Source organism: Styela clava, chromosome 11, assembly GCF_964204865.1.
Source record: "Styela clava chromosome 11, kaStyClav1.hap1.2, whole genome shotgun sequence".
NCBI classification, from domain to species: domain Eukaryota; kingdom Metazoa; phylum Chordata; class Ascidiacea; order Stolidobranchia; family Styelidae; genus Styela; species Styela clava.
Genome location: NC_135260.1, coordinates 1990832 through 2006776, shown reverse-complemented (window position 1 = coordinate 2006776; position 15945 = coordinate 1990832). Strand labels below are relative to the sequence as shown.

Below are 15945 nucleotides of genomic sequence, written 5' to 3'. Positions count from 1 at the left end.
CTCTTAATTTTGAACCCAGCCTTCAGGAAATGCTAGACAACAACCCATGTGACTAATAGACTGGTTTAAATATACTAAAGGAGGTAGGCTGGGGTAAATAACGAGTAAAAGAATAAACAAATACCCTATTGAAGCTTTTTTATCAACAAAAACAACAAAGCAGACACTAGCTAAGCCTGCGAGTACCTTTCAAGGTTATCAACAATACAGATACAATAATAAATATTGTTCTACACTTTGGGCCTTGCTGATCACAGAATTAGATTTTTGTACTATTAGTAAATTGCTTGCGTGTATAGGAGAATTCCTGCATGCCAACCACATCCTGAGCTGGTATGGCAATAACTTACCGAAACACTGGTTATCTTATCTTCTTGTAACTTTTTGTAAGTTCCTGAAATGATGAGTGAATATTTTTTATCAGCTATTCCATAAATTAGACGGTTTTGATTGGATGAAATAAAGGATTGATTGAAAATGGTTGAACATTCCACCAAAAAATATTGTGATGCATGTCCCAAAAAGGTGATCATTTTTTTTTCTTACAGTGTGATTTAAATATAACACAACACACTACAGAATCTACTGCATAAAGATCACCAAAATCTTTTCTTTATAACTGTATCCACTGTAGAAAATAGATGATAAAACGGCTTGAACATAAGGCAAACCAGGGCCTTTCGTCTGGTTTCCAGTTTATGTCAGACAGGGCGCTGGTTAGTCTTACGGTAGGTATTATATTCATGCAGGCAAGGACATAATGGCAAAGAAGCTGTAACCAGCCAGTAGTTTTTTCAACCACCGAACAATAGCGACAGGTTCAGTAATCCTTTCGTACATGAATTTCCCCCACAGGATTTCGACTTACAAACCCACGCAAGGTAATATGACATGGCGTTTAACTAGATGGGATGGTCCTACGATACAGGAGGGACAAAAGGCACATACCTGACTTTGAGGTTGACTGCCATTTTTCAGAATGCCACACGTTGGAATCTTTCTCAATTTTGCCAGATGCCCCCAAAGCTCCTAGTTTCTGAAAAGTCACAAGAATTAACCTTAATAAGTGTTGATTATTTGATATTTGCATATTCAGCATGCATGGGATCGTATATTCATACAGAATAAATGGACAAATTTATTTAAACATATATTCATGCGCCTTACATCTATACCAAGAAGCCATTAGCTGAGTAAGAGGCTACTATAGTTTGAAATGACCAGAACGTTTCCATGTCAGCTATGCCTACTGAATTTTTATCTTTAAGTCTTGCTATCTTTAAGTCTAACATAAGATTTTTACAGGCCATACGAACTAATTTTACCTGCCTTGTGAGTTGTATATTAATCTTTACCAGAGTAGCGAGATATACCGATAAACGACACCAGTAGGGCACCAAGTGTTCTATAAATCCACATGTATCAGCAATTCTGCATATTTATATTTTTAATAACTCTCAATGAGACAGAAAATCAAACCCTCTTATGCCACCTCGTGGTCCATGAAGTCTGTATACAACCGACAGCACAGGAGAATCAGTGACAGCATTTCAAATTGCTCTTACCTGTTTTGGCTCTCCCAAGTCAATATCAGTGTCCTCACCTAAAAACAATTTGGCGGATCGGTATTGCATGTTTTATGACATACTAGATCAGGTGTAGGCAAGGTTTTTGGATCAGGGACCAAAAATTTTGTCTCCCTAGACTGGCGGACACTATAAGTATGACATAAAAAGTTACGTTTTATGAACAATATTTACAGTGTTACAAAAGCAAGAGTAGAAATCAATAGGTCTCGCGCAAGAACTAAATTTAATCCCAATCTCGACAAATTTCTTAATAAGCTATTTTTAGCAAAAACATAAAAATTGATTTTAGTTTGGTTGTGGCAGCATCAGGAGGGCCAGATTGAATTACCCAGCGGGCGGTAGTTTGCCCATGTCAGTACTAAATACACGGATCTAGCAGTAAAAAAAATTCTTAAGGTTATTATTAATTTAGTAATATTTTCAATATAATTCCACAGTTTCGATAGTGACAGAGCATAACAAGGAATTTTTGCATTTCTTGCAATTTACAGCGTATAAAATAGCTCTTTAAATATTTTTAGTATTTAACGAGGATTTTATCATTAGCCTGGCGTCATTGATGATAATATCGTTCAGTTTGAGTTGGTAGTATTAATTTATGAGCAAAAATAAAAGGATACCAGCCGACATGATTTGTTTAAATCAGGACCGACTCAAAAATTAAACACAATTTGCGGTCTTGATTTTTCTTTAGAAGCAAGAAAATCACTAATTTTAATCGTATCACACATGCCATTTGCATGTGTCGCGGTACGATGGTTGGAAACCACTGGTTTAACTGATATTAACAAGGCGACCAATTGTGAGTTTGTGACCATATTCTCTTACTTTTGCATCTTGAATCCAGCCTTTGGGAAATGTAAGGTATGTTGATTGTAAGGTATGTTTGATGACTTCATTATTACTACGCGACAACCATTAGAATATATATGTTCAGCAGGTATAGATTGATGCTATGTATATACCAATCATTTTCTGACGACGTTAGATTGCCTTTTTTGACTATTTATTCTCTCGAAAACATTATTTTAATACTTGAATTCCGATTATAACTTTATAGTTTAGAGCATACGTGATATGGCTAACATCATGTCATCTGGCAAAGTTTTCTGCGTAAAATAAAAACGAGGCAAATTTCCAGAAACCCGTTATGCGAGGACGAGAGTTATTTATGCACGAAAAAAGGCTAAAACATTTTTTCGCTGTGTGAGCTATGTTTATATTATATTATCGTATGATTCAAATTTTCTTGAATTATCGCAAAACCATTCGAATAATTTGGGACTCTATTAGACAACCTGAGTTATAATCACTTTTAAACGACATAACGCTTTTCTGGTATCTATTGGAGTGAACACTGATGTCCATATTAAGAAGTGATGGATTTAGACATATGCGTTTTGCAGTAAAATCTATTGGGCGCAAAGTGTATAAACGGGCCATTTTTAAAAATTCAAAGTGTATAAACGGGCCATTTTTAAAAATTATCATTGGAGTTGTTGCCGTGGGTTTTGATAAGTACTTTTCCTTTATTAAGTTACAATTAAAGAATCGATTTCAAAGTTTCAGTATTTAAATATGGGTGAAGAAATTAGAGGATTATTGGTTTGTGTAGTTTTACAAATCCTCGGCGGCTTTTATGAGACCCGTTATTCAACCCGAAATTTATTTAATTCAGTAAAACTTACTTTGTTCTTCCTGATCTCTCAAGAAATTTTGCAAGTTACGTTTCCTTCCTCTTGCACGGTACAACATTTCTTTTTCCCCTAAATGATATTCTAATTTATTCACTAAAAATAGTTCAACATTTGTCCTTCATTAATCCAATTACATAATCTCAAATATGTCATATTCCACCTTGATTGAATGAAATACTGGTAAGTCATTGATTGAAAATGGATGAACATTCCACCAAAAAATGTTGTGATGCATGTCCCAAAGAGATTGCACATTTGACTGATTTTTAACATTTACAATGAAATGTTTATATGATACATACAACTGGCAATAATTATATACAAATAATGATTTATTTAAATAGACTAATTTATTTTGTTGTACAAGGACCATCATCATTGCACCTGTCTACTTTCGCTCCCATACATTTGCGCCGTAGATTTAGCACCCACTTCGCATACAGATTGCAGTCATGAACATTCACACTCACGTACATTTGAACCCATGAACATTTGCTCCCACATTTTACATGAGTGCAAATAGACATGAATGCAAATATATGCGTGTCTGAATGTACATGGATGCAAACAAATGCGGTGCATATGTACACGTTGCAAATGTTCGGAGTACAAATGTCCGTGGGTGCAATCTATATGCGGCTGCTTACCGTAATTAGTTGAAATAGAAAAATAGTTTAAATATATACAAATCGCTTCTCAATAAAGGTTATGCGGTACTAGAAACATGACAACGAGTACCCGTTTCGGGACAAATTATGGCAAAAGGTATACTTAGATTTTGCTGTAGTTTTAACTCGAGTAATTTCTTTTCAATTATTTGTATCCCCATGTTACCATCTGTAATTGATATAATCATAGCCTTAGATTTACAGTTGCCATGCAAAACTTATAAGATTCGACCGAAACGCCAGTAAGACATAATTTTGCCAAATCTGTGATCTGTGAGGCAAAAAAATTCATAACATAATAATCCACAGTTTCCTCAGGGTTGATTTTATGAACCTTTTGTGAAAATATACAAAGTCCATTATAGTGCAGTGTACATTTGACAGATTTTTCGTGTTGCATTTTCACACTATCAGTAAAATGTTAGAAATAGAGCTCGACCGATATATCGGCCAACCGATATATCGGGCCGATATTGCGTGTTTGCCGATATATCATATCGGCCCAACCGGCCGATATATCTGGCCGATATATATCAGTGTTAGTCGCTTTTCCACGTTCTAAAAAATGAGTATTTTTACCCGGGATATATCTGCGGCCGAGCGTTTTCTTTTTTTCGCTTCTCTCATTTTGCCTTTCAGTGAACAGAGTTCTTTTCTATATTTCTCTCTCTCTTTTATCTCGTCGTGCGGCGCAAAATCCTCGCCTTCGAATATCTTGCGTCCCAACTAGGCTTGCACGTAATCGACAAAAATCAATTCTGTATTTACGGCAAAATTGATTACGTAATGACCCCGTAATTGCGATATTTTTTCACACATTTAAACCTATCATAACAACCATTTGAATCCACTTCTTTTCCGAACGGGGCATCAAAATTGGTTTTCATATTACAGACAGTACTACACACCGGCGACAGATGTTAAAGACAAATACCAAGGAGTGAATTCAAATTAAATTTATTCTGATTTTTATCTTTTGTGTTGGCTGTGATTTTCCTTTATCATATTCGCAAATTAACCGTCCCAATTTTATGCGATCAATTTTATCATTATCGACACTGGTATACGGATATTTATGAAACGATAGTTGGCTTTTTTAAAATCGACTTTCGTATTGAATAAAAATTTCGGGTTTCTAAGTTATTAATCAACGACAAGCGCATTCTCTCGTTTGATTATACCTGCGCTTGCCTCGCGACGAAGACTTGTTATTGCTACGTTTTTTACATTATCCGACTTTGCTACCTAGTTAGCATTTTATAATAATTATTGATGATGAATTATTGACGATATTCCGATTACCAAGCTTCATTTTATATCAAATATTAATTATTTAGCCGGCGATAAATTCTTACCCGTAACTCGTTGTAAATTAATGCTAATAAATTCTATTTTGTTTTTTAATGCGCCGTGATTTGTATTAATAAAAGTGATTGAGTCGGGAAAAGAAAGTAGCCTTCTCTCCTTTTGAGGGCCCATAGCGGCGGTAAAATTCGTTTCATGTCTGTTTCACGGAGAGAAAGAAAAATATGCCTTCCGGAATTACAATCAACTATCACACATTCTTATTTATCATTATCAGCGCCGAATAAAAAAGATACCAAATCGTGAAGACAAAAAAGCCTGTAGGTGTTAATTGCGTTACGGTGATAACGCTCATAATAATATCGTTTTAACCGTGAAACCGAACGCTCAAACGGGGTGGCAACGCGTCATGCCTTCCCCCACCTGCGTAACAAGAGAGAGAAAAACGGAGCGAATACCGTAACTGTAACTTTTTCTACTTGTTAAACTTTCATTTTTACAATCGACGGAATTGACTTCTTTGAAGGAGTACGTTTCAAACGCGAAAGCGCTCGACCAATAATTACGAATTTACGTAATTTGTAACGTAATTTGTAACTCGAAATAATTACGTAATTCCGTAAATTACGTGCAAGCCTACTCCCCACCTACTACTGTATGGATCAAAATGGACTTCCAGAACCTTTTTACTGACTGCCTTTTTTCTTTTGTGCTTGGTTTGTTCAAACATTGCCTTCTGTGTGTGTTCTTATTATTTGCTGTGAAACTTTTATCAATGATGCAAGCACTGTGTAGGACTGCTTTATTTTTCAACATAAACTTTTGATTGACTGAAACTGAATTTTTCTTACTAGTTGTATTTACTGCAGGTTCAGGTTGTAGATATCGGTATGTCGATATCGGTTATCGGTCACTAGTTGGCCGATATATCGTTATCGGTATCGGTTCCAAAAAGTGATATCGGTCGAGCTCTAGTTAGAAATCATAGATTATGTAACATGACGAAAAGTGAATCTGGAGAAAGTAAATACCCCTCTAAGGAATGAATGGGGAATAGGGAAAGCATGAGTAACTTTTTCGGACTGGCATAGGGGGGACTTGAGGCGAGAATTGATATTTTGTATTTTATGTTATCTCAGCCATATTTTTTCTTTGAGACTGCCCTTCAGTAAAACCAAATTAGATGTTGTATTACTCTACCAAGCTTTCATTGCGCCAACCATTAGGCTCTAATACAGGGTGGTCCAAACCCAGGCCTGCGGGCCACAGCTTCATTATCTATGGCCCGCGTCGCCATTGCGGGAGGGTAAACAAAAAATAAAACAAAACGAAATTTGGTGTTGTTTTGTCATAAAAATAAACAGAAAAATCTTTTGACATATTGTTACATCACTGATGTCAGTGAATTGACTAGTATTATAGCTGGCTGAGGCAAGCAGCGAAGTTGAATAATGTGCTTGGCTAGTCGAAATTGTTGACTTGCTTCCCTTCCTATCTTTTGGGTCGAGATATATGCCAGCAAAATAGGCTTCATAAATTGATGAAAATCGAATGAGCAATCTATTAGCCTAGGTGGGCTATGCCTGATAACTATATATATATATATATATATATTAATAATATGGCCGAACAATATAATTCCTGCTGGGTGTTTTTCAATCAGCCCAAACAGTATTACAAACAATGCTGCCTATATGTCAGAAAATTTAGTAATTTTCCTCCTGTACCTCAAATTTGGTGAAATTCGGTATTCAATCAATCTGCAGTTATTTATAAGTTACACTTCTGTGGCCCGCGAACACATCAAAAATAATAGTGTGGCCCGAGAGGCCATCAACCTTGGACCACTCTGCTCTAATATATCAGAGGAGCTTTTCTTATAAATTTTGTTATATGAAGCGTTTAAGTCACAGACCTGATTTAGAGGTTGTTTGTAATTCTTTGGATTCTGCCTCAACTTCGTCATATGCTCCCAAAACTCTTAGTTTCTGAAAAGTCACAAGAATCAATCAGTCTAACAACAGAGTTTACAGATTTCTCGGGCCATAGGATTTAATTTTAACTGCATTATGAGTTGTATATTAATCTTTACCACAGTAGAACCTTAATTACGGCCAAATGTCCTTCCTAAAACTCCACATGTATTAGCAATTCGGTATATTTCAATTTTTTTGATCTCTCAAAGCACAGAAAATCAAATCGTCCACCTTGTGGTTTGTGAAGTCTTTATATAACAGACAGCACAAGACAAGTGAGTTACAGAAGATCATATTAATCTTACCTGTTTTGCAGCCTCTAACAGGTCCATATCAGTGTCCTCATCTAAAAACAATTTGAGGGATAAATATTGCATGTTTGGTAACATACTGAATCAGGTGTGGACAAGAATTTGGACCAGGGGCCAAAAATGTTGTCCCCCTAGAGGGCCATATAGGTTTGATGTAAAACGATAATTACAGTGTGACAAAAGTTAAACTGGAAAACAATAAGCCTCGTGCAATGGCTAAATTTAATCGCAATCTCTGATTTTGGTTTGGTTGTGACTGCACGGATTGAATTACCCAGCGGGCCAGATTTGGCCCGCGGGTCGTAGTTTGCCCATTTCAGTACTAGCTACATGGATCTAGCAGTAAAAATAATTCAAGTTTATTATTAGCCATATAGGTTTGATGTAAAACGATAATTAGAGTGTGACAAAAGTTAAACTGGAAAACAATAAGCCTCATGCAATAGCTAAATTTAATCGCAATCTCAAAATATTTCTTGAGCTACTTTTAGCTAAAACATCAAAATTGATTTTGGTTTGGTTGTGACTGCACGGATTGAATTACCCAGCGGGCCAGATTTGGCCCGCGGGTCGTAGTTTGCCCATTTCAGTACTAGCTACATGGATCTAGCAGTAAAAATAATTCAAGTTTATTATTAATTTGGTCTGACAAACATTTTGTTAATGTTCAACCCCAAAATACCATTCATGGCTATTGCTAGGCCAGATCCTTCATCACCTACCATTGTGATTGTGAATGAACAACTCATTTGTCAAACCTTAGCTAGTTGAAAAACTAATTCCATATATTCTTATCAATACTGAATGTTCCACTATTTCGAATACATTATGAGTAGGGCCGGGCAAAATATTCGAATAACGAATATCAAATCGAATATCAAAATATTCGAATGGCATTTTACTATTCGAATACCAGGTACCACGAATTGCGCGAGAATTCACAAACGGGGCTCGCTAACATACAAAAGCGACAAATTTTCTTTGCGTTATGATGTTATTTGTTTTCTTTTCACGCCTAACGTATCGTTTCATTTCCTTATTTTGCAAAATAGGCCCCCACCGTTGCGTAAATTTATGAACGTTCTGTAAATTATAAACGTATGACGATGTATTTGAAATAAAATTTTTCAGATTTTGTACTCCGTATGCCTAGTGAAATGTTGTTAGCCATAGCTCCATCCTGGGACAAGTTATGTTTTAAAAATGTAAACATTTCACTCGACCATGCATTAAATGTGTTGTATTTGAAGCGTTTTAGCGGTAAATAATTATGACGTGACACCATAAAAATCTCGAGTAAAGTGTTGAGTTTGCAATTTCCGTAAATAAAATGTGAATTACTCGGTAACGATTTTAGCTATAAGAATCGCCGGGGTATTGTTTGGTTGAAAAAAAAAAGTTGAAACTTGAGGGAATTAGTTATAATTGGCGTCTGAACCTATATCAGGCCCAAAAGCCTTATGATCATGTAGAAATGCCCAAGCGCACATCCAGGATTTTCAAAAGGGGGGAGGTGGGGTTCAAAATCGGAAATTCCCATTGCCGTCTGTAACAGTCACCGCGATTACGCGCTCGTTAAAGAGACGTTTTTTCAGCGTATAATGATTTTTCTGTTGCGTAAAATATTCAACCCATGACAACTACGAGATTCCAAAGTGTCTTTATATATTAATTTAGTTATGTCAAACGTAACTCGCGGTTGCTTCTTCTTAAGTCAAAATTAAAACAGTACTTCTATGAAATTCCACGGCAATTTGTGGACATAAGAGTATGAGATAAACTGCCGGGTGTATTTAATTTTAATACGTGTTTTTGGAATCTTGCGAACTCGTAATCACCGTTAGAAAAATCTCAATAACTAATATAAAATCCTGTAGAGTACAATTTTATTTCGTACAATGAAAATACATACAAAGTATATCGTTTATTCAAAAATACATATTCATCGCCGCGATTAGGCCACTTGTTAAAAGAGCCGACTTTTACAATGAATGATGAGTTTTCTGTTGTACAAAGTAATTAATTTGTGACCGATAAGGGCATATATAAAATGTCTTGCTTTATTATTGTCTTCAATTTAACCAGCGGTTGAATCGACAAAATGAAATCTTCACAATTTTAAAATACCACGCCAATCTGCGGACATGAAGTGTGGTAAACTACCCGAATATATAAAGCTTTGATTTCCTTATTTTCAGGACTTGTAACATCAAAAAATCCATAAATCTACTGGAATGTAATATCTCGGGTTAAAATTTATTTTAGCACAATAAAAATAGATTGAATATACATTAGATTGATCATCTTATATATATCATCACAACCCGGGAAAAATTGTCCTGTTTCAAACCTTGTATAATGTTGAAAAAAAAATTTTCGACGGCAATTTAAACTTAAAGTAATGGATAATAAGGCCAATCCCGCCCACAATTAACAGTGCTTCGATTTTAGTGACGATATGTTTTCTAAACGCCGACCAAACATAATGTGTTTTTGCGATTTTCAATGTCTAAAAAGGCGTTTTTAAACTGTCGCAGGCCTAAATAAAACTCATATTGTTTACAGTTTTATTTTCAGTATTTTTTTATTTCCGCTTCTCAATCAAAAAATTTGCGTTGTCCTCAGAAACTCGCCGCCGATGAACGTATATTAATTAAACTATCGCCGGATTCGCAATTCCAGGTGTGTACAAAAATAAAATAATTATCATCGTTAACGTCGCACAACGTTGTGGAAAATTTTTGATTTAGATTTGGAGAAAATAAAACCAATATAAAGTTGTTTACGGCTTAAATACCACGTCACGCTGATAATAACAATCGGCGATTATAGCAAAATGCTATTGCACGCGTTATTGGCGAATTTTTCAGTTTTAAAAAATTTCAACGGCAACGCACGGGTATACCTAATATATAAATCTTCGATGTCCGCCGACCCGCAAAAATTAATACTTTCAAAAAAAAATTTCGAAGAAAATTTCTAATTTTCGAAGGGAGTATCGACCTTCGACGGACCTCGTTGTATTTTTAAAAAATATTTGTTATTCGACTATTCGGTATTCGTGAAAAATATTCGAACTATTCGATTCGAAAAAAATATTCGATTTTGCCCACCCCTAATTATGAGTTATTTTTTTTTATCATTTACGAGATATCAAGTATATATTCTAAAATAAAATCAAGGTTTTCTTGATGCTAGGAAGAATTATAATAATACAAGAAAAAAATGATTATCCCATTTTGCCTCTGTCGACAAATGGGGTCTAGTATAGTTTAGTACCACAAGTACTTCCAATGGGCGAAACATAACGAATTTTGCATATGTTATTCCTAATCCCCACGTGACTATGCCATCCAAAAATTACGTCACTACGACGTCACCATCATGTCATAGAGCAGGGGTTCCCAAGCTTTTTTCAGGACGACCCCAAGGACAACTTTCAAGTGTCCAGTGCGACCCCAGGTCGATATATATATTTTTCATGAATTTTTAGAGCTTCTTTCACTGGAGTTTTGAGTTTGGTAATGTTGTGGTATAAAGTAAAATAAGCTAAAACCAAACAGTGATGTCACAATAAGCACGTACATAGGCATAGAGCGATACATATGGGCCTGTTTTACAGTAAGCCATTGTACAAACTGCTAAATATAACATGGTTTGTCAAATCTTAGATGATTTGTACATCCATCCTCTATCATACATCAGCGACCCCATGACCTGTTCGCGACCCCACCTACTCATCACTCCGACCCAATTTGGGGTCGCGACCCCTGGTTTGGGAACCCGTGTCATAGAGCTTGTCAAAGTATAATTACGATCGACCAAAATGGCATCTGCGCCGCCAATAACGAACTCGCTAACGCCGGCGATCTCTCATATCGTGATCGCTGCGACGAGAAAACGAGAGAAATAGCTTGCTTGATTTCAGGTGATCATCTGCACATTTTGGACGACCATTGGCATACTCTGGTGGGCCATATTACCCCACTGTGACGTTGCAATGTCTTGATTTTTCGGTGACATAGTCAGGTGGGTGTTAGGATTGACACGCAAAATTGTTGAGCCAGGCCAACTAGAAGAGCATGTGGTACTAAACTATTCCAGACCCAACAAATGAGCTGAAAAACATCCCAATGAATACTTCAAATTTTGGACAACCTGAGTGAGATATTAATGTCAGAGAATGTGTGGCTAGGTGTTTGAACCACAGACCTGAGCCCCATATACTTTTTATAGTTGATGGCAATGCGATACCAGTACACCTAATGGGTCTCGTGTAGTTTCGTACCTAATGTACCGGTACTTCTAGTGGCTGACGGACAGCTCGACTACACGGACAACTCACCAGAGACAACTCGACTACCTAGAGACCTGGTGAGTTGTCCGTCTTTTGGCATTTTCTACGGCGGTGTTTTAGGTCTATAGAAATGCGTTTTTGATATTTTTAGTGCTCAAATGTTGAGAAAAATTCATAAATATGCTCTAGAAAGCATATTTATTTGTATAAGTGGCTTATTTTGATCATGTTGTATGAATACAAATACAGTCTACAGACGAAATTGGAGTAACGTTAGCGAAGTTAGACTGTTGACTTATAGGACTGTGTTCGTTTAATTTTTTGAACTTTATTAGTTTTAAATGTTTTGAATGGGCACCTCTAAATATATTAAAACCTTTATACTTCACAGTAACACTTAAATATTTATGAATGTGAGCTCAGTAGTCTATGGTTGCAGTAGTCTAAACTCGCCTACGGCAGTCGCCTGACAGGCCGTCAACTCACCAGTCGAGCAAACGCTCTGCGACATGACGTCATCGATGCTCGAGGTGAAGACAACTCGACTACCGAGCAACGAGAGGCAGACAACTCACCAGTCGAGCGATCGCTCTACAATATCGATGCTCGGGGAAAAGACATTGCTTTGCAAAACGCAGACTCAAGAGTTGCATGGCATTTACTTAGTGCCGACTGATATTATTTGTAAGCCAACTCACCACCTGAGTAGTCTACCAGCCGACGGCTAGGTTCCATCTGCTGAGATACAACAATGGACCTTTCCCCGACCTTTGACCCCAGAAAAATTCTTCCTATACTTTACCATTGCAAAATGTTTGGGGATATTTTAAGAGTGCTTTTGCGAGTTGGCGCCTGTAAAATGGGGTATGTGTTTCAAACCATCATTATGATTCATCGCATACAGCAATCTGATTTTTAAAAGTACCGGTAAAGAATTTTAGCCTAGTCTATCACAGATATTTCTATACTAATTTTTTATTACTTCAATTAAATTAAAACTCCTAGGAAGACAGAGTGATCATTGAATTATCTGATTTATATTTAAGTTTCCGGAACACGACTGAAAACTAACGAATAGAGTTTAAAAAACGAGGTAATGTTTACGACCACGCTTGAAAATATGTCACGAAGTAAACAAGGAAGTCGATGCTCGGGGAAAGGTCCATCGGGCTGGAGTCATGGGCCTGGTAGCAGTCCAGTCCAGTTTTTAATAGCCTGTACTGTTCCCTTGTCATTGCCACATCTGAATTATTAAAACATTTGCAATGAAACCAATTTCGACAGACGTCACAGATGAGTCCCTCCTGCTTCATGGAAACGTTGTCGTCACATCTCTTGCACATATTTGGAGTAGTCATCTTGAATTTTTGCGTAGTTTTGTGGAGTTAATATACCGTTAGTCGTTCTCGTTTCAGTATAAAACTGTGATGAAAACGACCTCGGCTAATGAGTATTTACGTTTGTAAGGTCTCAGACCGGCGATAATGAGGCTTTAAACTCGGCGATAACCGAGCAGTAATCTCGGCGCGCGGCTTCATTATCACCGATCTGGCACCTTATCTATCTCCGTTCATGGATATTACTTCACTCAGGCCATCATGAAGAATGTGCGCCACAATAATTTGGCTCGCCTATACAACAAGTGAGTGGTTAACCATATTTATGTCTTTGTACATCTTTCACTTCTTTTGTATTAACATGTTTTTATTTTGTTTTAGGGACGCTGGAACAAGAGACCTGATCAAGCATGTCATGGCGCTGTGCTATATACCAGCTATGTTTATGACGTCCAGACTCAAATGAATGAAAGGAAAGATGCAAACTCAAGAACGTCGCCGAATATTTTCAAAACACATGGCTACACAACAGTGTCTGGACTCCCAATGATTGGTCAGTATTCGACGTAGAAATAAGAACCAACAATCATCTGAAAGGTTGGCACCGCCATTTTAACAGTATAACTCGGAAAAATATGCCTTTTTAAAGTTTAATCTCAACAATGTACGAGGTAAGTATAGGGATAGGGGCGGACGTTGTGGAGATATTGGAAGAGAATGTTGTGGGGCGTGTCAACGCAGGTATGCGGAAGCCAACGAGAGGGTGCAACGTGTCTGGGAACAGTTTAAGGAAGGAGAGTTATCTGTGGACTCTCTTCTTCGGAGGTGTTCAAGGATCTACGGGCCGCAGTATTGCAAAGAGTAAGTAGGCCTATGTAACGCAGCAAATTTCCCATAACGTTTAGTATTCAAATAAAATTAATTATTCGTAACGAAAAAGAAAACAAAACCTTCCATTCATTAAATTTCCCCGTAACGTTTAGTATTCAAATATCATATTAAATTCATTAATCGTAACAAAAAGTAAACATCTTTCATCCATTCTTCGGCCCAGTTTCTTTGCCAGGCGCAGCAGCGACAGTGCCTATCTGTTCCTGGTTTTCTTCTGCAAAAATAAATTCCAACTCTATGACTGAAACTTTGCCGTGGTGACTTGGCTTACAAATAATATCAGTCGGCACTAAGTAAATGCTATGCAACTCTTGAGTCTGCGTTTTGCAAAGCAATGTCTTCTCCTCGAGCATCGATATCGCAGAGCGATTGCTCGACTGGTGAGTTGTCTGCCTCTCGTTACTCGGTAGTCGAGTTGTCTTCACCTCGAGCATCGATGACGTCACGTCGCAGAGCGTTTGCTCGACTGGTGAGTTGACGGCCTGTCGGGCGACTGCCGTAGGCGAGTTTAGACTATTGCAACCATAGACTACTGAGCTTACATTCATAAATATTTAAGTGTTACTGTGAAGTATAAAGATTTTAATATATTTAAAGGTTCTCATTCAAAACATTTAATACTAATAAAGTTCAAAAAATTAAACGAACACAGTCCCAAAAGGCAACAGTCTAACTTCGCTAACGTTACTCCAATTTCGTCTGTAGACTGTATTTGTATTCATACAACATGATCAAAATAAGCCACTTATACAAATAAAAATGCTTTCTAGAGCATATTTATGTATTTTTCTCAACATTTGAGCACTAAACATATCAAAAACGCATTTCTATAGACCTAAAACACCACCGTAGAAAATGCCAAAAGACGGACAACTCACCAGGCCTCTAGGTAGTCGAGTTGTCTCTGGTGAGTTGTCCGTGTAGTCGAGTTGTCCGCCTCCCCTTCTAGTGGGCGTAGCATAACAATTTTTTGATATGTCAATTCTGACCCCCATCTGACTACGCCATCCAAAAATTACATCACAATCACGTCATAGAGCTTGCCAAATATACATACAATTGCCCGAATCTCTGGGCCACATACAACATATATTGATGATAGTCCACAAATAACAATATTGGCCCCAGCACCAAACACTCAACAACTTTGTTACTAACCTGATGAAGTAGCAACATCATATCCACCTGTTGCCATATTCGAACAATGCACGCTTTCAGCTTTAACTTTAAAAGCTTAGGTATGCAATTATAGTCTAATCATGAAAGATAATATTTTTTTGACTTTTCTGTCAAAACAAAATACGGTAAAACTGTAAAATGTGTTAATCCCCATCAATGTAAACTAAAATAAACATACATATGTTTATATACATACAAACATTTACCATATGTTTTATCAGTCGTATAGTAAGTTCAGGTTACACTGACATATAAGGTACGTATTGTACGGTATTGCAAGCAGAATGGCAGCCAGTAACCACAGCCCAGCCATAATTAGACAAAGCGAACAGGAACAATCTCAAGTCAACGATGACGTCACCGATCATGTTGACCACTAGATGTCAGCCTGCAATAAGTATCGGGCGTTCCTCTAGAGAGAGAGAGAGAGATTTATTTTCGTCAACCAGAAAAAAAAAAAACACTGAGACAATAGCAACAATAAAAATGTATAGTTTTTCGGTATAGACTGGGGGGAGCGATACGACCATACGGTCATCAGAGTCAGCTCCCCCCATATTCACTGTTTTAATTATGCATATGAGAATTCTTGAAAATTGAAAAAAAAAAAAAATTTTCTATTACAGAAGAAATACAGAAATAATACAGAAAATAATGACATCCTAAATAGATATCTAATATTGAGTTAGGTGGAA

General features: G+C 36.9%; 1 protein-coding gene across 2 annotated transcripts in view; it reads right to left on the bottom strand.

Annotated features, from left to right (window-relative positions):
* Positions 1-15366, bottom strand: part of LOC120347792 (uncharacterized) — a 74547-nt gene extending 59181 nt beyond the window's left edge. The window contains exons 1-7 of one of the 2 annotated variants that reach the window (XM_078117738.1): positions 15230-15366; positions 7541-7581; positions 7175-7247; positions 3278-3355; positions 1566-1603; positions 949-1036; positions 351-394 (exon numbers count right to left, since the gene is read on the bottom strand). In XM_078117738.1, the coding sequence (XP_077973864.1) occupies positions 351-394; positions 949-1036; positions 1566-1603; positions 3278-3355; positions 7175-7247; positions 7541-7581; positions 15230-15266 (399 nt within the window). In that variant the 5' untranslated portion in view covers positions 15267-15366. The remainder of the gene's footprint in view (positions 1-350; positions 395-948; positions 1037-1565; positions 1604-3277; positions 3356-7174; positions 7248-7540; positions 7582-15229) is intronic. The other variant, XM_078117739.1, reaches the window with a different exon arrangement.
* Between the last annotated feature and the right edge of the window lie 579 nt (positions 15367-15945).